Source organism: Dipteris shenzhenensis, chromosome 4 (genome assembly GCF_047967505.1).
Source record: "Dipteris shenzhenensis isolate YYH24624 ecotype China chromosome 4, Dip_SZ_1.0, whole genome shotgun sequence".
Lineage (NCBI taxonomy): Eukaryota > Viridiplantae > Streptophyta > Polypodiopsida > Gleicheniales > Dipteridaceae > Dipteris > Dipteris shenzhenensis.
In genome coordinates this window covers 43,511,728-43,538,055 of record NC_141599.1, presented here as the reverse complement: position 1 = coordinate 43,538,055, position 26,328 = coordinate 43,511,728, and the positions used below count along the sequence as shown (strand labels likewise).

General features: G+C 43.1%; 1 protein-coding gene across 1 annotated transcript in view; it reads right to left on the bottom strand.

Moving 5' to 3' along the window:
* LOC147902909 (dihydrolipoyllysine-residue acetyltransferase component 1 of pyruvate dehydrogenase complex, mitochondrial-like) overlaps positions 1-22,848 on the bottom strand; it is a 44,647-nt gene extending 21,799 nt beyond the window's left edge. Inside the window, exons 1-2 of the mRNA XM_087373963.1 lie at positions 22,609-22,848; positions 22,270-22,320 (exon numbers count right to left, since the gene is read on the bottom strand). Coding sequence (XP_087230089.1) covers positions 22,270-22,320; positions 22,609-22,688 — 131 coding nt within the window. The 5' untranslated portion in view covers positions 22,689-22,848. The remainder of the gene's footprint in view (positions 1-22,269; positions 22,321-22,608) is intronic.
* Between the last annotated feature and the right edge of the window lie 3,480 nt (positions 22,849-26,328).

The following is a 26,328-nucleotide window of genomic DNA, read 5'->3' as shown; positions in this document are numbered from 1 at the left end:
ATAAACAACTCCAGATAGTAAATTCACAGATACATCTGCAAAAGTTTATTAAGATCAATGGTTTGAAAGCTTATTATACCAAAAAACAATGCTATGCATGGTTAAGTTAGAATATTTATATTTCATTCTAACTCTAGAGGAAGTTAAATTGATCCAAAGTAAGTGCCATTTTAGTGTGGCCAGTTCCTGAGAGTATCAATGCATTGTGATTGTTCTTAGGGTTTGTTCAATTTTACCAGAGACATATCAAAGGATATTCCGATATTGCATCACTATTGACTGAGCTGCAATTCGCTCAGCATGTGTTCCAGTCACAAGCATGTCATCCACGTAGAGTACTAAAATCAGTAAATCTGTCCCACCCGTACGGATGTAAAGGGTAGCCTCTGTACGGTTGTTCTAAAAGCCAAGAGTAAGCAAATGAGCATGTATCCTAGAATACCAAGCCCGGGGTGCCTGCTTCAAGCCATATGGGGCTTTCTTTGAGCGGCATGCCTTCCTTTCAAAACCTTCAACCTCAAAGCCAAGAGGTTGGGTAACATGGACTTCCTCCTACAAATGTCCATGAAGAAAAGTTGTCTTAATATCAAGCTGATGGACCTCCCAATGAAAGTGGGCAGCAAAGGCAATAACAATCCTGATAGTAGTAATCCTGGAAGTGGGGGAAAAAGTCTCCTCAAAGTCAATGCCTTGCCGTTGTGCATAGCCCTTAGCAACAAGACAGGCTTTGTAATGGTCCACCACTGAACCATCAGCTTTCCGTTTAATTTTGTAGACCCAATGGCATTCTTGCTAGGAGGCAAATCACACAACTCCCAAGTGTTATTCTAATAGATAGAATCCAATTCAGCTTGCATAGCCTGCATCCAACATTCATTTTGAAAAGCATCCTTATGGCATAATGGCTCTTCATTGCATGCTATAGCAATCAATGCAGAAGCAACCAAATTAGCATGTTCTTTCCGGACAGCTGCTCTAGTACGGGCTGGCAAAGGAGTATCTTGTTTGCTATCTTTTAGAGTGTCAAGGAGCCAAAGGGGTATCTTTTTGGACTGCTGTATTTCAGCTCTTTCTTGGTCAATGGCCTTGTGCACAATATCCTAATCAATCTGAGGCATATCAAGCAGTAAATCATGCTGATTTCAGATTGCAGATGTGGCCCCAAATGACCAATAGGAGTAACCTCAAATAGGACATCATCATGAGATTCTGACGGAAACAAAGACATCAAGCTGTCAAAGAGATCTGAAGCATCAACAATGGGGTGTTTTTGACAGTCCAGCAAAGGCATAAAAGAAAATTCAACAAAGACAACATCCCTACTAACAAAAACTTTGCCCATGTGGGGCTGGTATAGCTTGTAGCCCTTGCTCTCAGAGCTATACCCATTAAAAATGCATTTGACAGCTTTATCATCCAAGTTTGTGCATGTCTGAGAAGGCACATGTGCATATGCCAAGCATCTAGAAGTCCTCATGTGAGAAATTCTTATAACTTGTCCAAGCCTCATAAGGTGTGATGGTTTTCAATGCCTTTGTGGGACATCTATTCAAAATATAATTTGCACACAAAAGGGCATCCAACCACAATTTGTTAAGCAAATGCTTGCCTTTAAACATACACCTAGCCATCTCCATAACTAATCTATTCTTTCTCTCAGCAGCCACGGGATTCTGCTGAGGAATGTAGGGCATGGTGCATTGATGATGTATGTCACGTAAAGCCAAAAAATCAGCAAATTCCTTTTACATGTATTCACCCCCTGTCATTGTTGCATCCGTACAATGTCATGAGGTTCAAGAGATGGATGACATGTTGGCTTAGGAATAGCGGCCTGATGGAAGGGGCATGTGATATGGGACGCATGACGACAGCAGTCTAAACCTCAAGTTTGAGGGTGGTGGTGATTTAGTGAACTTATGGGACGATGTGTTGAGTTATTACCCGCGTAGTTAATTCTGAAAAGAATAGGCAAGAGAGGGTGGTAATTATTTAGTGAACTTATGGGACAATGTGTTGAGTTATTACTTGATATTGTGGGCTGTAGTTAATTCTGAAAAGATGGCCCCTAAGTTGGAATTACCACATGTTTGCAAGGAAATAGGGGTGATGCAAAACGCAAATCAACATGAATCTTGGACTAGAGAGAGATAGAAGTTCGGAACCAAGAGATACTCATGGCGTTGGTTGCATGCATGGATATCCTCCATCCAAGGTTACATGAGAATGCATTGACCTGACGCGAAGAGCATTCCTAGATTTTATCATGGAGGACACTAATTCCTAAAGAGGCGAGGAATGTTAGATTCCATTTAGAATGTGACATGACTTTTGATGAATTGGTTGACAAAAGTCTTTAGAGAGAACATGAAATGGTTTGATATACATAAATGTATATAACATGTGTGAACCAAGGTTTGCTTCAGTTTTATGAATTCGCAATTGGATAAGGACTTGGTTGTCAAGGTTCTTAATAAGGGATATGAAAGAACTAGACTTCCTATGTGCATACACATGCCTCTAATATTTACTGTAATCATTTACCTAGGGCAAGTGGTGACCAAATGTGAAATGAAATAGTTACATAGAGCACCTAATGGGCATGTGGGATATCAAGATGCTAAGTATGGGGTATCTAGGGCCTAGGGGGTGGTTCTAGACCTCACTGCACAAGCTATCTAGTTAGTGAAGTTAGAATCACGTTTGACTTCGAGGTGACTACCCTTGGAAGCCCATGATGTGTTTTGTGAGTCGTGACTATTGACAAGAGGTGCCAGGATGAAGAGGGTGACCTGTACGTAACCAATTGGTATTTCTCCTAAGAAATAAGTCTTTATTGCATTGACGATGGTTAAGAAAGTTGACTTTGGTTAACTAGAATAAGCTTTGTTTTACTTTTGCGTTGCATTAGTAAAAGAGAACTATGGGGACGCCCACAAGGGACTAGGATTAGTCCAAGAACTAGGAATGCATGCATTTCGCTAACCTTTAATGGGTTAAAGTGTTGGAATTTGTTTGTGCCATGTGTAGGACCTAAGAGAGTGCAAAAAGAACCCAAGAGTGGGGAGAGAAACGTAAAAATTAGGTCCCACAAGGCTCAAAAAGTAAAGACAAGGGGGCGCCTCATTAAAAGGAAGGCCCACAAGATTAAAAGGCACCTAAAAGCTCCAGAGCACCAGATTTAGAAGGAAAATGACTAAAAGCTTAGCTTTTTGTAAAAGTAGCTTTTAGAAAGCAAGCCCTAGCTTTATGCTAGGCTTAGTCTATAAAGGAAAGGCCCCTGGCCTCCCAGATTCATTCAAGATTGTACTCAGACTTATACTCTTTCATGAGCCGGGTGTACAAAGTATTATTCTATTGCAAAAAAGACCTCCGGGGGGTCCAACCCTTACTTCTGGGCCCTAGTGTTGCACGTGCTGCATCTCCGTCTCTCCCTCTATTCTATCGCGAAGAATCTTTGAGATAAGTGCTGCAATTATGATTTTCAGATTTCAGTTTGTGTTCTCCAGTTTCTATCGCGAAGTTTTTGTGAAATATTGCGTGGAAGTAGTAGTCTGTGTTCTTTCTCTCCCTCTTCAGTTCGTTTTGATTCCCATAAGAAATCTACTGCTACTCCTTCTCAGATGAAGATACTAGATGCTGTTTTTCCCTTTTTTCTATCTATCTTGGTGATTATCTGCTGCAAATCAAAGATCCAGGCTGCGTTTCTACCGACAATGATTCGTTTTTAGGGTTTTTGGTCCAGTTTAGAGCATAGGATTTTCACTTTTCTTGGTGGAAACGGTCCAAGGCTAGCATGCAACTGTGATCAAGGTGAGGCACACCTATTTTTGTATCAATTTGAGTGATGGAGGGTGAGGCGCACCGACTGTGACATGATTCTTTCTCGAGAAGGTGGGGCGCTCTTGTTTGTGAACTAATACACATCCCAGAAGGTGGAGCACTCCTATTTGGAGGCTCGGCACTGGGAGCTAAGGCGCATCTTTCAAGAGGCACAAATTCATCTTGGCCAGACGTCTGTTCTCTCTCTATCGCCCTATCTCTTGGGGCTATTTTCTTCTTTTCTCTGTGATCTATCAAGTTGGGAAAGACGTTCATCATGTCGTCATCCTTGGTGAGGTGCTTCCAATCTTTTGCTCAGAATTCTCGCAACAAAAAGCACTTGCTTTTCACGAAAAGCATTTGCTTCTCTTTAAAAAAGGAACCCGCTTCTCACAAAAAGCAACCGCTTTTTGTGCATACGCGGCCTTCTTTTCTCCAAAGCGGCATAAAAGCAGTAAAAGGAGCAAAAAGCAACAAAAAGCAGCAGTTGCTATTTTGTTTTTCTCATCATGGACACAGCCTCTCAGCCCTCACAAGTACAAGCACCTAAGCAAGATTGCGAGATGAAGGGGAGAAGGTCCCAAGATGAGGATTCCTATAAAGAACTATTGGCTGAATTGGCAAAAGCAGGAGATAACCACTTCTTAGTTGAAGCTTGTCCTTGGACAAAGTGGCTTCGGAGATGTTATGGGACATCTAAAGCTAAGTATTTCTTTCATGTTTATTAAGCTTGCCTTATTCTTCTTGTATCTTATTACGAGGAAAGAACTGTGTTGTTTCCTTGATTGTTTCATGAATCAAAAGCCAAGCACAAAAGATTGCTTGTACATACATATGTGGTCCTAAAGTATTCCTTGAAGGGACAAGCTAGTTATCCCGAGCTTATTTCAGTTTTGGAGGATTCCAAGTTATTGTACACGAGTGATATATTCTCTATTATGGAACCAGTTTTATGTGACTTATGTGGTCAAGGCTATGGACTATTTGTTTGGTCTCATCAAACTTTTGTATACATAGTACCAGGACAAAATAATCTCAAAGGTATTACATCCATTTTATGGTTTTGAGCAGCTTATGCCAAAGAGAAGTGTCAAAGACTACTTGTATATCTTTTATGAATTGAAGAGTTTGATTCATGACAGATTCAAGATCAGACCCTATTTGAGGGCAGCATGTTCCAAGTTGGCAAGTTGATAGTCATGTGCTTGATTTTATGATCTTCAATTAGGGTATGATAACTAGTCATGATAATCAGTTATGTTCTTATGGATGATGAGATGATCAAGTATCCAATCCTTTATGGTGGAATTCCATGTGGTCATTATTGACCAAGTATTTCAATTTCAAGTTATATTATCTCAGTTCTAGAGTTTCAGTTATGATATTCAGTTTTGTTGTTTTCTTGTTATGAAGCATGACATGCTCAAGTACCAGCCCTCAATATGGCAGTATTTTATGGTCATTATTGACCCAATATTTTCTTCAGGATTCTACTATTCAATAATTTCCAGTGGGATTTGTTTTATACAAGAACTCTTATGGTTTCTCATGGATAATTATGGTCGATGCAACAGAGTTTTACAGTCATCTGTCAGGTATATGTTCTTTTGGAAAGTTTCAGAACCCTGCAAGTTTATGTCTGACTAGCACGGTAAGTGTTTGGTAGTAAGGAGACCATTGAGAATGGGAGCACTCGTGTAGTGAATGGAATCTATTTCAGAATAATTCTTTCTAAAGCGATTCGAAGAAGAGGTTCATACTACTTGGAAACAGTATCAGTATATCTGCAAATCACTCCATGAGAGAAGACTCGAGGGGTCTCTCAAGAAAAGAAGTCAAAGAAAGGTTCCGAGAAATATCCAAGGCTAAGTATCTCTTTCATGTTGATGAAGTTTGCCTTGTGTTTATTTGAAGACCTAATTCTTGTATGGCAACACAAGTAGAAAAGTGGACTATTTTCTTGAATTTGTTTCAGGAAGACACCTCTCATGAATGAGAAGTCAATGAGTATGATATGCCAAAATATTGGCCATGTGATTTATGGCTTCCTTTTTATCGGATTTAAAGATCGAGTTGTAGCCAATGAAGCCGAGGGGAATACAGACCTCTTGGAAGAAGCAATCATTTAAGAACTATCTCTCGTCCGGCTTGTGAAAGTCAAAGAAGAAGCAGTCAACTCAAGTGAAAGGGGCATCGATTTGTCAAAAAAGAAGGACATATAAGTACTGGATGAGAAACTTCTCTGAGTGTATCTAGAAACATTTAGAAACAGACATGTCAAGAGCTTTGTCATACGGAGAGGGACCCTGAGATGGATGGGAGTCTTGATGGGATTCACTGGCAAATGATCAGAGTGGTGGGACGTTTGGGGAAGGAGTGGCGCATTGACCCTCCCAGTATTTCAGAGCAAGATGCCCCTAGATGGCACCTCTGGTAGACCCTTGTACCCTAGTTGCCATCTGGCAGGATATCATATACACTCTACGGTCAACCTGGGAGCGTGGGACTCCAAGCTCCAAGGTGACTATCGAGAGGCGTGCTCATTTCTGCAAGGCTTGGCCTACAAGAGTTTTCTACATCTCCACCCCGCGAGGGATTCGCTGGCTGTATAGTCCCCCACTTGGCTATTAGCCCCACTTCCTTAGGTCTCCTAGGCAGTGAGCTGGGTTTCTTTGGAACATGCCGGTTTCTTTCTTTCAGTCTTTTCCCGTTTTTTCGATACTCAGCACCTTCGGGGCTCCTGTCTTGTATGAAATCTTTCAAGCATTAATAGAAGGCTCCTTTCTTTGAAAAAAAAAAAAAAAGGCAATAGATCGAAAGACTCAAGTGGGTTGATCATAGCAAGAGGATTATTGCATAGCGGTGGCATGAAAAATGCATGTATGGAATAATCAATCTCAGAATCAAAAAGAAGGGCCTATGGCTGCCCAGTGCTCTTAAAGAGCAGGAAACGCCGAAAGGCCTATGGCTTCCCTGGGCTCTTAAAGAGCAGGAAACGCCAAAGAAAAACAAGAATCTCCGTACGGAAAGCAAGTGTTTAGATGTCGAAAGAGGGACATGTGGCTGCCTAGTGCCCTGGAAGGCCAGTTGGCCAAAAGGAGCAAAGAATGCCACAAGACCGATCTAAGTCGACGATCAGAAGTTACCAAATTCCAAGGTCCACTTTAGTGGAAGAGATGAAGGAGACCCTCCCACAAGAACAAACTGTGTACCGCACAAAGAAGAAAAGCACCCAGAGGCAAGTTTATCTGCAGGTATCTTGCCAAGTACCAGAACTATTAGGCAATTGATGCCAAGAGAGGAGGTATCTCCAAGTTTACAGTTGTATCAAGAAGCTTTTTGGTTGACAACTAATTAGAAGCCGAGGGGATGTCACCAATTGGTTTTTCTTGTTAGAAACTCACTGTGCCCACCTATGAGCCCCCGATTTGAGCGGACAAGGAGCAGTGAGAGGTAGGAGGGCTGGGGGGAGAGACTCAGGCCGGCATCGGAGGGAGAATATAGGTGACCAGCACACGGGCTGGGTCGCAGCCTGCAACAGCAGGTATAAGGGGGGCTTTAGGCCTCATATGGAGGCTCCAGCAGCAGCGCAGACTGGCCGCCCAGGGCACCCTTATATAGGGGCCTGTGGCTGGCCAAGTCGGCCCACCATCCAGGGCCACCGACCAGGGCCAACCCTGGTCAGTTTATGGGGCCCATGAAGTCAGCCACCAAACAGGGTACCGACCCTGCTGGTCAGTCGTCTGAAGGGGCCTGGGCAGAGCCTATAAAAGGCCCACTTCTCCATTAAGCCCAGCATCCAGTGCATTACAGAAAGCCTTCTCCAAGGCAGTGTTCAGCCCTCAGATCTGGGGCAGTTTGTGAGAGAGAGTTCATCAGTTTTCTCCAACACCCTGCTGTGATTTGTACTGCTCCCTTGGAGCCATTTTCTGCCCACCATCCGGTGGATGAATATACTCTCTCTCTCCATCTATTCTTGCTGTTATTTCTGAGTGTGTTTCTGTTGCATCTGTGGTCCTCTATCAAAGCTGAGTGTGTAAGAGTTAGAGAGATCTTGGGTGGAGGATTGAGTGATTCATTCCCTCTTCATTTCTAACATTTCTCCCAAGAAATAAATAAGTCTTCATTGCATTGACGATGGTAAAGAAAGTTGACTTTGGTTAACTAGAATAAGCTTTGTTTTACTTTTGCTTTGCATTAGTAAAAGAGAACCGTGGGGACGCCCACAAGGGACTAGGATTAGTCCAAGAACTAGGAATGCATGCATTTCGCCAACCTTTAATTGGTTAAAGTGTTGGAATTTGTTTGTGCCATGTGTAGGACCTAAGAGAGTGCAAAATGGACCCAAGAGTGGGGCGAAAAGCGTAAAAATCAGGTCCCACAAGGCTCAAAAAGGGGGTGCCTCATTAAAAGGGAGGCCCACAAGATTAAAAGGTGCCTAAAAGCTCCAGAGCACCAGATTTAGAAGGAAAAAGACTAAAAGATTAGCTTTTTGTAAAAGTAGCTTTTAGAAAGCAGGCCCTTGCTTTTTGCTAAGCTTAGTCTATAAAAGAAAGGCCCCTGACCTCCCAAATTCGTTCAAGATTGTACTCAGACTTATGCTCTACTCTTTCATGAGCTAGGTGTACAAAGTATTATTCTATTGCAACAAAGACCTCCGGGGGATCCAGCCCTTATTTTTGGGCCCTAGTGTTGCGCGTGTTGCGTTTCTTCTTCTCTCCCTCTATTCTATCGCGAAGAATCTGAGATAAGTGCTGCAATTATGATTTTCAGACTTCAGCTTGTGTTCTCCAGTTTCTATCGCGAGTTCTTGTGAAATATTGCGTGGAAGTAGCAATCTATGTTCTTTCTCTCCCTCTTCAGTTCGTTTTGATTCCCAAAAGAAATCTGCTGCTACTCCTCCTCAGATGAAGATATAAGATGATGTTTTTTCCTGTTTTCTATGAAATTTGAAATCTATCTTGGTAATTATCTGCTGCGAATCGAAGATCCAGGCTGCATTTCTACTAGCAGTGATTCCTTTTTAGGGTTTTTGGTCCAATTTCATATGCTCCTCTAAAATCTCATCATTTCAGCCAGCCCCTAGGTTGTTACCTAAGCATCCCCCCCCGTTTTCCCCAATCTCGTCTCTTGTCTCCACCTCTCATCACCAAATCCTATGTTGGTGACTTTGTACATGAGGTCCCAGAAAGGATGGCATGAGAAGCCCATGGCCTCCACGGCATTACCCTTCACTGTTTGAAGAAAAATCATTGTCACCTTGAGCGCAACCCCGCATCTAGCTCCAAGGGCCTAGGCATTAGAACTCTGCTGGAGGAGGACAGCCTGGGCAATAGGAATTTGAGGTTGCATGAGCTGTTGTTTACACCTAAGACACTAGGAGTGGAGAGAATGCTCATTTCAATTGAAGTGGATGGGGACTCTCTCCAACGGGAGCTACACACACTTGAGTCCTTTTGATGTTTTGACAAAATATCCACAACTTGATCTAGGTATATTTTTTGAGCATTTCCTCTCTTGCGCTTAAGGTAGACACATAAGACTTCTTTTAAAAAAGTATAAAGAACATTAAAAAAACAACACACATGATTACAAAGTTTCCACAAATGTATAGTAACACAGTTTTCACCCAGGCAAGATTCAAAATAGGTTGCAAAGCAAATCTCACTTTTATAGTTTTGATGTATCCATAAGTGTTCTACATATAAGTATTTTTTATTGGTATCACTGATTTATGCTAGAACCACTCTATAGGTATAATTTAGACCTTTGACGGTTCCTATGATATCATGTAATCCTTGTATCTTGAAATTAGCATCACCAACAATCAAAATAAGGTTTGAATTTGATGCTCTACATGATATTAGGTCGCCTAAAAACTCTACACCATAATATCACATTGAAGGCATATACAAAGTATGGTTGAATTTGGAACTTCTTAGACATGTCAAAGAATGTGCAACAAATCAACTTCGCCTAAGTATTAGCATTCACAAATTTTAATTTTGAGACCGTAAACAAAGTAAATATGATTATCTAACTCCAAAAGCAATCCAAGCATGTGTCATAGTTACTATTAGACTATGGGACTTAAAAACTTTAAGAAAACTCATTTGAATCAAGATGTACGACTATTTTATCTAAAAGTTGAAAAAACAGCTTGAAATTCACTGATAGCTCGACCTTAAGACTTTAGGTATATCTCAAAGTCATAGGTGTGAGTTTCAATCCAAAATGATTCCAAATGTTTTTCAATAGATAAGCTAACATGGTCAAATCAAATCCCCAAAAAACCTTATCAATGCCTTAGGATATTTCTAGAAAGTGGCCAGGTTGACAGGACATAAAAGTGTCCTGGGACATTCTTATGTCCTATTACCAACTAGTGTTAATGAATAATTTTCTATTGAGTCTTGATCATTCTTGGCACTTTAATTAGCCATCGACACTTAATAAACCTAGATGAATCCAGGAACATTCCCAAACTCATCCTCTAAAAACACAACATAGTGCAGTTTCAATCTCATGATAGTCACTCACAAGGTTGAAAACCATAAACTCCATCATGCATAGCAGGGACTAGCTACTATGACATCCCCACTGACGTCATCAGCACCCAACAGTGGGTGTAGACCATAGTATAAAAATATGCTCTCACACATACAAATCCACACACCCACACATACTTGAGCATCCATTTATACAAAGTCTTCGTACTGAGTTTCTGTCGGCACTCCGGAGGTGAAGGGCAGACTCAGCCATGATGAAGGCTAGCATCAAAAGGTAGTCCAAAATCTCTCCATTCAAGCTACAACTGCTTGTGTCATTTAAGTCTCTCCCCAACGAGCATCTAAATCTAAATCTAGCTGATAGGGCAACGCACCATTTAAGATAGAAAGAATTATCACAATACCAACAGGCCGCAACTTGGACGAAAACTTCACAATATGAAATTTGCATGTCCGCTAATACGGCAGAAGCATATACCTAGATGAATCCAGGAACATTCCCAAACTCATCCTCTAAAAACACAACATAGTGCAGTTTCAATCTCATGATAGTCACTCACAAGGTTGAAAACCATAAACTCCATCATGCATAGCAGGGACTAGCTACTATGACATCCCCACTGATGTCATCAGCGCCCAACAGTGGGTGTAGACCATAGTATAAAAATATGCTCTCACACATACAAATCCACACACCCACACATACTTGAGCATCCATTTATACAAAGTCTTCGTACTGAGTTTCTGTCGGCACTCCGGAGGTGAAGGGCAGACTCAGCCATGATGAAGGCTAGCACTAAAGGAGAAGGCTAATCAAAAGGTAGTCCAAAATCTCTTCATTCAAGCTACAACTGCTTGTGAAGTCTAAACATTTTCATTTTAGTCTCTCCCCAACGAGCATCTAAATCTAAATCTAGCTGACAGGGCAACGCACCATTTAAGATAGAAAGAATTATCACAATACCAGCAGGCCGCAACTTGGACGAAAACTTCACAAGGCGCAACAGTGGGTGTAGACCATAGTATAAAAATATGCTCTCACACATACAAATCCACACACCCACACATACTTGAGCATCCATTTATACAAAGTCTTCGTACTAAGTTTCTGTCGGCACTCCGGAGGTGAAGGGCAGACTCAGCCATGATGAAGGCTAGCACTAAAGGAGAAGGCTGATCAAAAGGTAGTCCAAAATCTCTTCATTCAAGCTACAACTGCTTGTGAAGTCTAAACACTTTCATTTTAGTCTCTCCCCAACGAGCATCTAAATCTAAATCTAGCTGATAGGGCAACGCACCATTTAAGATAGAAAGAATTATCACAATACCAGCACGCCGCAACTTGGACAAAAACTTCACAAGGTGAGATTTGCATGTTCACTAATACGGCAAAAGCATATACCTAGATGAATCCAGGAACATTCCCAAACTCATCCTCTAAAAACACAACATAGTGCAGTTTCAATCTCATGATAGTCACTCACAAGGTTGAAAACCATAAACTCCATCATGCATAGCAGGGACTAGCTACTATGACATCCCCACTGACGTCATCAGCGCCCAACAGTGGGTGTAGACCATAGTATAAAATTATGCTCTCACACATACAAATCCACACACCCACACATACTTGAGCATCCATTTATACAAAGACTTCGTACTGAGTTTCTGTCGGCACTCCGGAGGTGAAGGGCAGACTCAGCCATGATGAAGGCTAGCACTAAAGGAGAAGGCTAATCAAAAGGTAGTCCAAAATTTCTTCATTCAAGCTACAACTGCTTGTGAAGTCTAAACGTTTTCATTTTAGTCTCTCCCCAACGAGCATCTAAATCTAAATCTAGCTGATAGGGCAACACACCATTTAAGATAGAAAGAATTATCACAATACCAGCAGGCCGCAACTTGGACGAAAACTTCACAAGGTGAAATTTGCATGTCCGCTAATACGGCAGAAGCATATACCTAGATGAATCCACGAACATTCCCAAACTCATCCTTTAAAAACACAACATAGTGCAGTTTCAATCTCATGATAGTCACTCACAAGGTTGAAAACCATAAACTCCATCATGCATAGCAGGGACTAGCTACTATGACATCCCCACTGACGTCATCAACGCCCAACAGTGGGTGTAGACCATAGTATAAAAATATGCGCTCACACATACAAATCCACACACCCACACATACTTGAGCATCCATTTATACAAAGTCTTCGACACTTAAGATGAATCACAATTCATGCATTACAGGTGGGCTCGAGCAGAATGGAGGCTCTTCCCAATATTGTTTGGACTCCATGTGCTTCTTGTTGTCTCGATTTACTCATGGAGGACATAGAGAATCTCCACTGAGTGAGTAGAAATTGTTGATACTATCACACACCTTGTGGAGTTGTTCAAGAACAAACTTGAGACACTAGCAATCTTACAAAAACATAAAGCTGAGTTAGTGTGCCTACCAAAACCAATTTGTGTACACATCACTTGCCTTAGAGTGGTTGCTCCATGCACATGATATCTGCAAGGCTATTGTATCAAAGGAGTGAACATCATGGGAGGACTCTTCTCTCCTAGAGAGTAAAGTTGTACACATCTTTGCTAGGAAGAGAATTTTTGGAATGAGATTATCACAACCATGGCACCTCTATTCATATTCTTGCAGGGACAAACATGGAGGGTCCCAGCCTAGTGACAGTTAGTTGATCTACAAACACTCAAATGGCATCGTGCCCACGAGAGGCTTGTGGTATACCTACCACAAAATTCATGCAAATACTATCATTTCTTAGGTGTCTAATCAAAAGCAATCACCTCAAGTTCTCTCAAAGAGGATTTAATTAAAAATCCCCAAAATTTCTTTAAGTAATGAGAATCGGCCAAGTTCATAAAATATATTCTCACTTTTGTGGTCCATTTCTGATCCTTAAAAGATCAATGATGTTGTTTACAAGTTGCGGTTACCTGGTGTCCGGATACACCCGGCTTTTCATGTCAACACATTCAAAGAGAAATTGGGTGCTAAAAATAATTTAATCTCTAAGGATGAACTTGTATGACTTAAGGATCTATCCACTTATGTGCCCCGTGAACCGGAATGTCTTCTAAATTATAGGGACCGCCATCGACTATTCGAAAGCTAAAGGTTAAGTGGAATTATCCTCAAAAGAGGATAGTACTTGAGAAAGTATTGATTCTCTTTCAAGCCAATTCTAAAGATTATATCACAGTCCTTCTCTAAATAACAGGGGGAGAACGTTAATGTGGCTAGTGTTTATTCCTAACCTTGGGACAGTTAGGATACGAGGTACCCTTGGTACAGTTAGGGTAATCTTAGCATGAAACACCTAGCACATCCTATGCCTATAAGAGTGAGAGCCTTTGCTCATTTGGATCATTGGAGCCTCCTAAGAATACCAAGCTACGATGCAGCCCATCCAAGCCTATGTCTTTTTAAAGATAAGGAGTACGATGGTTAGGCGTTACTTGGCCTCTAGCTCAAGGGTGATCCTTGCAAGAATCTATGATTGGGTGGTGACACACTAGCCTACACTAGATGTGTCCTTGTGTTTGTGTACTAGCCTTTGGTGATCTTGCAGGTTAGCTCGGAGATAGAGTCGGTCCTAGAACCTCCAAGTTAGTTGGGATTAACTTTATGGGAGCTGTTTCATGCCTTACAATAGAGATGGTATTCATTGTGTATCTAGTGAGAGGGGAGACAAGCATATGTAAGGAGATTCATGAGGCCACCCCTCTCTCTAGGCAAGGACCCTCAAGTTTTCCAGAGGACAATGTCGAAGAGAGCATTGACATTGTTTGGAACATTTGGGTAACACGGTTGTAGTGGTGATGTGGAGCACAGATCCAACCTATTGCCATTCTCGAGGGCATTTAGATGGGTATCATATACATCTTTACTCAGTCGAAGAGGAAGGTACCAAGGGTTTCAACATGAACATCAAGCAACACCAACACTTCTAGCATCTGCAAGGCTCGGCCTATAGCAATTTCTACATTCTCAAAGTTGCCGATTCCATTGGTTGTGTAGTCCTGCTCCTTGGCAATGAGCTCAATCCCGCTGAAGCAGGCTAAAAGACAGCCAGTTTCTCCTTTTCTTATCAGTGCCTCACAAATAGCTGGCTTGTATTGTCTCCCTTCATGAAGTTGGGAATTGGGATTTGTGAAGCCATAGATCTGAAGAAATCAGACATAACAAAATGAAGTAACAGAATCACCTTACTTCATCCCCCACCCCTTCATATGTCTCCAGTAGATCGCTGAAGTAGATCCGATGGGCCCTGATACCTAGGGCAGCTATCACGAGGGCATGATTTTTGGCGCATGCATGTTGGCCTGCATGTGGGCACGTCCCTGGGAAAACTAAGAGCGTGCTCAAGGATTGTTGTGTATGCTAGAACCCCTAGCATTTGTGCCTTGGGGGCAAATGTAAGGTCTAGGGCCAAGAGGTGTCATGTGCACGGATCGGTATCTGACGTGTACTAGTTACACAGAACTAGCTCAGGTTAGCCTGGGGAGGCTTAGAGCTAGGCAGGCTTGATTCTCGGGTTGAGTGGCAAGGGTATGAACTATTTATAGGTCTTCGCTATTTTTGGCGCCGGGGCCCGAGTCTATAAAAGAGGCCCAGGGGGTTCAGTTCTCAGTGTGCAGTTGGGAGCAAGTCTCATTCCCAGGTGCTAGGTCTGATCCTGGATTGTGTCGCGGACGCGCGCCTGCATCTTAGCGTAGCCCAAGGCCCAGTGGCAGATCCAGGGCTTCACAGCGCCACCTGGTGGTATGGGACACCAGGCTGGTTTGGGATCTGATTGGGAGTTCGTGCCAGTAGCTCAGCTCGTGGCTCGGGGGGACATCTTCTGATTCGGGATCACATCCCGTAGATGTCACGGTTGGGTGGTGAGCAGCCTGCTCAGTTCTGATGTTGTGTGTGGTTATTTTGCAGATCAGGGGTTTCAGGAGTGCTGGGACGTGTCAGTTGGTATCAGAGCCAACTCCTGAGGTAGGAACTTCTGATGCGAGAAATTTGACGGATTTCGCTTCCAGGTATGCCCTAAAATTCGAGATTACCTGCTGCGTTTTTGCTGTCTACCTGGGGTAGAAGGGGTGAAGGAATATCTGGAAAAGGCAGGAAGAAGGAGAGGCTTGATTTCGAAATTACTGAAGAGCCTAAGTGAGAGAGGGAGTGAAGTTCTAGCTAGGAGAGTGTGGAAGAGAGGCGAAACAGGGCTGTTAGGTAGGAGATGGAATCGGGATGCTGGTCAGGGCTGCACAGAGGTAAGTGTCGCTGGTAGGTGAGGCTGAGGAGTGCGCCATCTGATGGTGCAGAAATCGGCCCAGGCAGGGGGTGCGTCAGGCTGAGCAGGGTGCGGTCAGTAGCATCTAGGGGTGGCTGAGGTGCGAAAAAGCACCACCTTCCAAGCTTGGAAGGTGGCGCAGAAAAAAGCATCGACCCTCCAAGATTGGAGGGTGTGCATGCTAAATTTAGCCCCAAGCCCCAATTTTGGGAGGCCAGCTTTTCTGGAAAGCGTGGCTAGGCTTTTCTAGAAAGCACAGCCTCCAGAATAGCTGTGCTATCTTCTATAAAGACTGGTGAGACCTCAAGTCCAGCCATAGCCTCAAGCTTGACAGCGCAAGAACAGCCTGCCCCTACCAGAGTTCCGCCATCTAGCTACGGCTGCAATAGCAGCAGCTCTGCGACCTGCCTCTGCCTGAGATCCGCCTCCACGAAACGGCTGCAACAGTAGCAGCTATTCCGTACTGTACGGCCTGCAGCGGACCTGCAGAAGGACACCATCACCTACGCGAGCTGATCGTTGGTGCACGACATCTTCTTGTTCCAGCCAGCTTCTCTGATTTCGCCACATCTTGGAGGGACGGTTTCTTTCCTCTACTCTTCTCCTTCCAGTTTCGATTCTCCCAGCTATTTCTCTCAGCCTGTAATCGAGTCAGTATTCAGCCATGTCTGATGCTCCGAATCCCGAGTTCAGATTACACTCCAGTGGGAGAGGATGATCAGGGTCTCTATGATGACCTGATCACTAAGAAAGCCTTCAGTGAGTTCACGACTGCTCTGGATGGTAAATTTGAGCAGGTCAACGCTAATCAGTCGGGGTTGACACAGCAACTCCAAGGGATACAAGCTACTTTGACTCTTCTGGCTAGCACGGTTCAGGCACTCACGCATGTGGATGCCATGGCCTCCGTGCTAGGCCCGAATATCACTCCGGATCCCTTTCCAGGTGACCAGAAATCAAGAACAAAGGAGGTGGTCGACACTTGGTTGCACAAGTGGCAAGTTCACTTCCAATTTCACCCCTACCCAGATGAGAAAAAGATTCAGCTAGCAGCAGGGTTTATGTCAGGTAAAGCCTTGCTTTGGTGGAAAGAACTTCAGCCTAAGCCTGACACTTGGACAGAATTTGAGGGTATCTTCAGGAAGGAGTTCCTGAAGAAGGAAGATGACTATGATATCGTCGGCAAGCTCAAAGCCCTCGATATGTCAAAATTGAATTTAACTTTTGAAGTTTATCTTCAAAGATTTAGGGATCTGCAAACCAGGGCCACTAAAATGGATCCTGTAACCTTGTTAGGTTTTTTCGTGGATGGTTTGCCAGACTCCTATAAGTTACAGATTAAGAATAACAAGTGCACAACATTGCAGGAGGCCATGACATATGCGCTCATATATGATGATACCATGGCCGGTACCAAGGCAACCACAGTTACCGAGACCAGCGGAAAGAACAAACGCAAGTTCTTTCAGCATGCGACTGGTATTGGGGAGACGAAGTCTACGGACAACGCCTCCAGGAAAAGCTTAACTCCTGCGAAGAATGGTAAGGCCCGTTTCCTTCGCACTCTCAGGCTCAAGAAAGAGGGCCGGTGTTTTTATTGCGAGGAGCGGGGCCACACGAAGAATGAGTGTCCTAAGCGGAAGAACCAGAGATTGGTGCTAGGACCGAAGCTCCAGGCAGGTCCACGTACCGCAGCCAAGGGAGCCAACCAGGTTACGATGACAGGTATTTCAGTAAATGTCATTACCTGCCCCCTTTCTTGCAATTGTACCTTTAATACTTCGTTGTTTGGTTCCCATGATCTTTTCCGAGTTTATGGAGAAGTTAGGGACCAACAGGTTCACATTCTCTTTGATCCGGGCAGCTCTCACAATTTTGTTAATTACAAATTTGTGCAGAAGATGGGGCTGTCCACAGTACCTAGCGACCACACCTACGAGGTGCAGCTTCCAGCCGGGAAGCAGTTTTGGGATCGCAAGGTTGAAGCGCTTCCCATCCGGATTCAAGCCTACACGGGAGCTCTCACATGTTATGTTATGCATCTAGAGCATGTAGACTTGTTGATCGGGATAGAGTGGTTTAAAACCCACAATATCCAGATCGGATGGACGGAGCATACACTTTCTTTTGTAGACAAAGGCACCCAATTTTGTATTCAGTGTGATAAGATTATCCCTTCTCAGGGGCCTATTGTATCTGCGATGCAGCTTCGGAATATATTGAACACTTCTCATTATGATGTCTATCAGTGTGTTTTGATTCCACTTTCTTCATTTGTTGTTTCGGTAATTAACAAAAATGAATTAAGTGTGTTTGAACACCGAGAATTGAGAACGTTGTTAGATAATTTTAAGGACGTATTCCCAGCTCAACTGCCGGTAGGGTTACCTCCAAAAAGGGCAGTAGATCATCGCATAGACTTAGTCCCAGGGGCTCAACCTATCAATGTACCACCGTATAGGATGAGCCAAGTCGAGGAGGATGAGTTAGCTATCCAGCTTCAGGATTACCTGAATATGGGCTATATCCGCCCAAGTAAATCTCCTTGGGGTGCACCTGTCCTCTTAAGAAAGAAGAAGGATTCTTCCTGGAGGATGTGTATAGATTATAAACGATTAAATAAAGTTACAATTAAGAACCGCTATCCTTTACCTCGTTCTGATGATTTGATAGACCGTTTGGCCGGAGCGAAGTATTTCACTAAGATTGATTTGCGTACGGGTTATCACCAAATCCGTATCTATACTAAACACATAGATAGGACCGCATTCCGGACTAGGTATGGTCATTACGAGTTCCTCGTATTACCTTTTGGTTTGACCAATGCTCCTGCTACTTTTCAGCAGATGATGAACGATTTGTTCAGAGATTATCTGGGCAAATTTGTTGTAGTGTTCTTAGATGATATCTTGGTATATAGTAAAACGCTTGAGGATCATATAGGACACCTTCGGGTTGTCTTACTTGTTCTAAGACAGCATAAGCTTTATGCCAAGATGAGTAAATGTGACTTCTTTATGAAGGAGATCATTTACTTAGGACACAAGATTTCTTCTGAAGGTATTAGCATTGATCTGGATCGTATCCAGAAGGTTTTAGAATGGCCTATCCCTCAGACTGTGAAACAACTTCGCTCTTTCCTAGGATTTACGGTATTTCTTCGGAAGTCAGTCCGTGATTATTCACAAATCACGGTACCCTTGACCAACATATTGAAAGGTCGTGAACGCAGGTCTACTCAGCCGATCCCTTGGAATGATGCAATGAACAAGGCTTTTGAAACCTTGAAGTTATCTATCAAGGAAGCACCCGTTCTTGCATTACCTGATCCTACCCGGCCTTATGTTTTAGAGGCCGATGCGAGTGATTATGCGATTGGGGCAGCTCTATTCCAAGAGGGCAGACCTGTAGCTTTTGAGAGTAAGAAGCTAGACGACACTCAGTATCGTTGGCCCACACTCGAGAAGGAACTTTATGCGGTAGTGTATACTCTCAAGGTTTGGAGACACTACTTGTATGGTTCAAAGTTCCTTGTATTGACTGATCACCAGTCAATTAAGTATGTGTGTGATGGATCAGAATTGAGAGGAAGGAAAGCCAGATGGGCAGAGTTAATGCAGGATTTTGATTTCGAAATACGTTATCGTAAGGGTTCGTTGAATAGTGTGGCGGATGCCTTAAGTCGAGTTAAGTTTGTAAATGCTTTGTCATTTACGGAAATATCCTCAGACCTATTTCAATCCTTGAGAGGGCTATACGCGACTGATAGTCATTTCAGTTCTTATTGGCAGAAAGTCCAGGATGGGAATTCCATGGTTGACCAGGACTCAGGGATTGTGCCACCTAGGATACAGGCGGCGGGAGGTCAGTGGATGATTAGGAACGGCTTGCTGTTCCGGAATGAAAAGATTTGTGTGCCTGATGTTCTGGACCTTAAATCCAAGATTCTCTGGGAGTGTCATGATGCTCCTAGTGCGGGACATCCAGGTATACATAGGACTCTGTCTCTTGTGAAGCATACCTTTTATTGGCCTAAGATGCGTGCATTCGTAGATTGTCAGGTTACTAAGGCTGAACGCCTTAGGAGCGCGGGCTTATTACAGCCATTACAGATTCCAGGTAATAAATGGGAGAGTATTTCCATGGATTTTATTACTGGTTTGCCTCGTACGCGCAAGGGTCATGACTATTTGGGTCATAGTTGACCGTTTGACAAAAATGGCTAGATTCTTACCTACAAGAACAACTATTTCAGCTGTTCAGTTGGCTCACGAGTTTGTGGACCACTTGTTCAAGCTGTATGGTTTGCCATCTGACATAGTCAGTGACAGGGACTCAAAGTTTACAAGTAACTTTTGGACACTTGTATTTGAGAAGTTAGAAACTTCTCTAAGTATGAGTTCCTCAGATCATGCACAATCTGATGGCAGTACAGAAAAGGTCAACTAGTTGGTTGAAGACATGCTTCGGGCATATGTATCTAAGAGACAGTCTTCGTGGGAAGATTATCTACCCATGATTGAATTTGCTTACAACAGTGCAAAGCATTCTAGTACAGGTTATAGTCCTTTTATGCTTATGTACGGGTTTCAACCTAAGTCACCAGTTATGGTTGGATTAAAAGGAATTCAAAATGATGCTGCTAAGAACTTCTTGCAAGACATGCAGGAAATGTTGCAGTTTGCCAAGGAATCTATTAGAAGTGCCCAAGATCGGGACAGATTTTATGCTAATAGACATCGTTCACCTAGAGAGTTCTCTGAAGGAACGATGGTATATTTGAGAATTCCTAAGGAATCCAAGAGCCTAAGTACTGGTTTGGTTCCGAAATTATCCCCCAGATACTGTGGCCCATTCAAGGTCATTAAAAGAATTGGACCAGTTGCATATCGACTAGAATTGCCTCCTGATGTTAAAGTACATCCAGTCTTTCATGTCAGTAGACTGAAAGAAGTATTGGGTGCAGATGATCAAATTGTTTCTCCTCATGAGATTATAGAAGTTACAGATTTAACTTTTATTCCTCACGAACCTGAATCTATTCTTGAATTCCGTGAAAGACAGATTCGAAATCGTACTATCACAGAATACAAGATTAAGTGGAAGGATCGTGTTGAGGAGGATGCAACATGGGAGACATTACAAAACCTCCAAAGAACATTTCCCGATTTCTTAGCGAACTCAGGAGTGAGTTCTTAGAGGAGGGGGAGTATGTCATGTGCACGGATCGGTATCTGACGTGTACTAGTTACACAGAACTAGCTCAGGTTAGCCTGGGGAGGGTTAGAGCTAGGCAGGCTTGATTCTCGGGTTGAGTGGCAAGGGTATGAACTATTTATAGGTCTTCGCTATTTTTGGCGCCGGGGCCCGAGTCTATAAAAGAGGCCCAGGGGGTTCAGTTCTCAGTGTGCAGTTGGGAGCAAGTCTCGTTCCCAGGTGCTAGGTCTGATCCTGGATTGTGTCGCGGACGCGCGCCTGCATCTTAGCGTAGCCCAAGGCCCAGTGGCAGATCCAGGGCTTCACAGCGCCACCTGGTGGTATGGGACACCAGGCTGGTTTGGGATCTGATTGGGAGTTCGTGCCAGTAGCTCAGCTCGTGGCTCGGGGGGACATCTTCTGATTCGGGATCACATCCCGTAGATGTCACGGTTGGGTGGTGAGCAGCCTACTCAGTTCTGATGTTGTGTGTGGTTATTTTGCAGATCAGGGGTTTCAGGAGTGCTGGGACGTGTCAAGAGGGGCCCAAAGAACCTTAGAAATTGAAGTTTGTCATTGGTTTGGTGCCACTTGAAATGGATTTCCACGCAAGTAGAAACTCAACAACTTTCTGAGAGCATCACCAACCTGTGCTATGGCAACATGCTGCTTGGTGCCACCTGTGCCTGCTGCACCTTGCTGTGGACAGCCACATGACAGACTGCAATTGGCTGCTGCCTGGATGCATGGCTATCCTATCCACATCAGGCTGCTTTATGTAAGCCCTTTGGCTGTCCCATGTGCCCTGCCTGTGCATAGATGCACCAGCCATAGCCAATCAATTATCAGATAGTTGCATCATCCTTAGAAGGGCGCACACATGTCAAATGAAGACTGATTAACTTTTGCCAGAATCTTGTAAGCAGTGCCTAAGAGTTATCAGTCAAATCCATGCTAATAAGGTCCCAAGAGAAAACGGCATATGCACCGGGACCTTTGCCCAAAGTCAAAGCACATCTAGAATTGCCTGCTCAGTGACAGGTCACACGAAATTAAAAGATTAGAAGCATGTTTATTAAAATGCTCCGCAGGATACTGTTGACACAAAAGTTTAGGCGATTGCTCAAAGAGATGAACAAAAGAGGCTGCAAAAGCAAAAAAATTCAATGCCCTATAGATATTTCAAGCCGCCACTGGGCTTAATTCCAAGCAATTTCGGAGAAATTCCATGCACTAAGTGAAGACCGGATTTGCATGACCGCATCACTGCTGGTGATGTTGATGATAAAGTTACGAATAAAAAATATCATGGATTGGTCAAGTTCTCCTTAATAGTATACCAATGTCTACGTGACCTCGTGTTAAACGAGACATCAGATTGAATCCGAAGGTATAGCTCAGCGATCACTGTCATTCTGATGAAACTTACTGTACCTTGTCCCTGCTGTGAGGAATGCCTTGCCTCCATTAGGACCACCTGTATAGCTGATAAAACAATTTGTTGTCAGCAAATTACACATTACAACATTTAGTTAGCACAGAAAATTAGCTATGAAATTTTACACACAAAGAACGAACAGATCTGCACGGCAACTTGAAGATAGGGTACCCAAACCTTCCGTTACTCTGCGGTTGGTTACTCAACTAAGAAGTTACAAAGGCGTCAGAGGAGCAGGATCTTGCATGTCGAAATGTACTGAGTAGACGTTTTTGGCAAGCACAATTGCTCATAATTCGGAGACAATGACTACCGAGAGAGGGGTAACGGCATACCAAGAATGCTGCGTCGATGTCAACGGAGGCCGGTACCGTAAAAAACGCAAGGTACGAGGTATGCGCGATCGAAGGGCCATGAGGCGGAAATCGGAACGGCCAGCGGGGAATCTGTGCTGAAGGGAAGAGAGCTCCAATTATGGAATGGAAAAGCTAGATCGCGATGAATGGAGATGGAAAATTGAGCAAGTGATGATGATGATGATGATGAAGGAGTGCAGGCAACCCCCATGAATTTCCTCGTGGCAATGGCGCTATATACGCACGAGTATGGACATGGTGTCCGTCAAATAGGCTGCTGCCACACGGCACCCTCCCTCTTTGCATTTTCAAACGAGTGTGCCCCACACACAGGATCCTTGTTCTCCTTCCACATACACACCGCCCCTGTGACTGGCATGGGTGGTGTGCCCTAACAGGACATGAGAAATTTAAAAAAATAACGCATTTCTTACACAAGTTGAAAGCTGCCTATGTGGCCTAGAGTGCAAGGCCTCTAATTGGTGGGCAGAGGTTCGATTCCTCTTGTCAGCTCCCAAATTCACTCTTGGGCGGGGGATGTTGGCTGCCCATGGGATGGACGGCCCATATTTTGCACGGTCCATAGTTGTTAAAACTCTCCTGGACTTTTGCCTCTAGAATGATTCGTGTAGCCGACTATTATTGGACTACAGTGTTACTGATGTATTAGTCTGGTTTTGGCTCAAGCTGAGCTCAATTCTTGTTTAAATAAATATCAAGAGGAGAGTTTTGTGTTCAGATCTCCTATACATTTGGATGTCTTGAAGTATATCTACAATCCTTCTTTTAGTTATCCGCTCTATTTTCGACTTTGTTGATCCCCGAGGTTTCATTGTTTCTGGTAAATGTTATTCGAGTGTTCTGCATTATGAATGAACCGGGAACACTGGCTGCCCATGGGATGGGCGGCCCTTTTTTAGTACATATGAATACATGGCGTGCACGTATTCATATGCCCCTACCTGCCCAAGTACGGGCAGTTTGTGTGTAATTGGCCCCAAGCTCCCACATAGAGTACAATCCACCTCCCACAACACTACACAAGACAACCCAGGACACCCCACCCAGAGGACAACCCACCTCCCATGAGAGCCCTAGAGGGTCCGTACAAGAGACCCCAAGGTGCACCCAACGCACTATAGGAGGCTCGAAATCATACGATCCCTAAATTTGAACGCCTTCAAAGAGGATTTTGGCCTTCCCCATAAGGGTAAATAGAAATGAACCTTTAAAACGAAGTGCCACATTGGAAAATTCTCTTATAGTGCCCTTCAAAAATGATCCAAAACATCTTAACTAGAAGGATACATTTACCCTTCAAAATGAAATTCTAGGTGACCCTTCAAATTTGAGGAGTGGAAGGTCTCCACCCATAGGCTCCTATTCGCACAACTATAGAAGCTCTCTAGGATTTGAACCCATGACCTCAATGTGGGTCAGTCTCACCAAGACCTCAATGTGGGTCAAGAGGATTAGAGTAAGCTCACACTACTAATGTAAGCTCTCCAAGATGTGAGCTCAATGTGGATCTCTAGGATTAGAGTAATCCATGCGGGTGACTTGCAAGAAAACAAAAGAGAAGCTCCCCTTCGCTTTTGATCATATACATTCACTAATTTTATTTTTATTGGTTTTTGTTCCCCCCCACAAAGAAAAGCCTTCAATTAAGTATGAATAAAGTTTTGAGAGCAAAGCTCAAGGGAGAAGTACATCATCCTAGGCATGAGAAAATATCATGTAAAAGAGCTAGAAAATATCCAAGGTTGAAGCTGATAGTACCACCTCAACCCTATGGGAGAACCCCAGTAAGAATGGTGAACCATTCCACTCCCTCAAGGAAACATTCCACCTAGTAGAGGCTGCCTCTGAAGGCTCCCCCAAATGGCTACCAAGGTGTGTATAGTGTGTAAGGGGTGGACTTGGTAGACATCCAAAGCCTCTGTGCATCTAAATCTCCCAATACGCCATGCTGACATGCTCACCAGAATCTCCCACGGAGTATCCAGTGTCAGATCCAAGAACATCATCCGAAGAGCATGACTCAACCAAGCATCATCGAATCGAAAGAGTCAAATAAGATCATGCTTCTCATAAAACATCTGAGGCCCCAAAAGAGAAAGCCAAGCTATGGAGCCTCAAATCATGAAGAATGGAGAACGGATAAAATGCTCAATAATCTAGTGATTTCCTTCCAAATGATCCTCGTCCACCTACAGTCCCATAGGCAATGTTGAATAGACTCCAACAACCACTGTTGTGGGATCTACCCCAAACCTCGAGCTCAACTAATTCACTACAATCCCTCCATGAATAGAAAGCCAAAACAAAAGAGTGTTTTTTTAATCTTTTCCAAAAGGAAATTTGAAATTTCTCCCAATGAGAAGATTTGGTGGGCTTCCAGTCTCTAAGATCTCTAGTCTTACTAACCATGTATCAAAAGAAGGGGAGGATTTTCTCTTGGTGACCTGCATCAATCCTCATTGGGTTTTTTTCATTTTCTAATGGGCTAAAATTTGGGTGTCTAAATGAAAATCTAAAATTGCTTTCCAAATTTTTACAAGAACACTTGTGGATTTTTTGCCCATTTGGAACATTTAAACAAGGGGTTTATTTTCATGCTTTTTGTATATCTAATTGTTAGATACAAGTAATTAGAGTAATGCAAACCTTATCATCTCTTTAGGCATGAAACCTTCTCACATTTTGATCCCTCAATCCATCAATTGATAAAGTATAGAATATGAGTGTGCTCCTAACCTCTCTCTATCATAAGTTGCAAAGTCAGTTTAAGCATTTACCCCTTGTGAATAAGCTAGTTTTTTCAATGTTCACAAAAGAAACCCATTGCCCTTGACTGTGTGAGGTTGACCTCGTTTGGATTTGTCTCAGATCGTACATTCATCTCCATCAAAGATGACTTTATAGTCATATTCTACCACTTGTCCAACTAACATATGATTCTTGTTGAGGCTAGGAACATAGAGTACTTCATTCATAGATCCTTTCTTTCTAGTAAGGTTATTCATAGAGACTATGGATTTCCCTTGAATAGGACTAGGTGTGTCCTTCCAAAGGAAGATGCTTCTCTCTATGATATCTTTTGGTACTCTCTTTTGCTCCTCCTTTTTCTGATCTTCTCAAATTTAAAGTCTCTTTGAATCTTCACGAATGTCTCATCATTGATGTCATAGTCTCCCTTACATTTTTCAGCTTCCTCAAATCACATGGATAGACATTCTTGTGAGTTGAAGTTGTCTTTCATTCCATGGAAAGGGTCACCCTCCGCAATGATCTCAGAATCCATATGGCAAGCTTGGGCAATCAATGGCAGTGCTCAATGCCCTCTATAAACCATTTTTGATGTCTTGTCTTGGAGACGATGCGCCACTAGCAAAATACAATGGATCTTGATCTGCATCTATTGCATTGTTGACATGATATCTATATTCACCTTTGGAATCACTGTAGTTTGCATCCCCTCACTAACAAGATATAGTGTGGTAGATTAATTGGCATAATGACTATGACTTCGCTTTCCTCTGTGATGATTTTCTCTTCCATGGAAGTATCCTCTATCGTTGCTACATTGACCTCATTGGTCATATTTATTCTTGCATTAATCTCTCTCATAGTCTCCAAACTCATAAAGTAGTATCGGTATATGTTTGACATGTGACGATTTTCTCTTCACTATTGTTG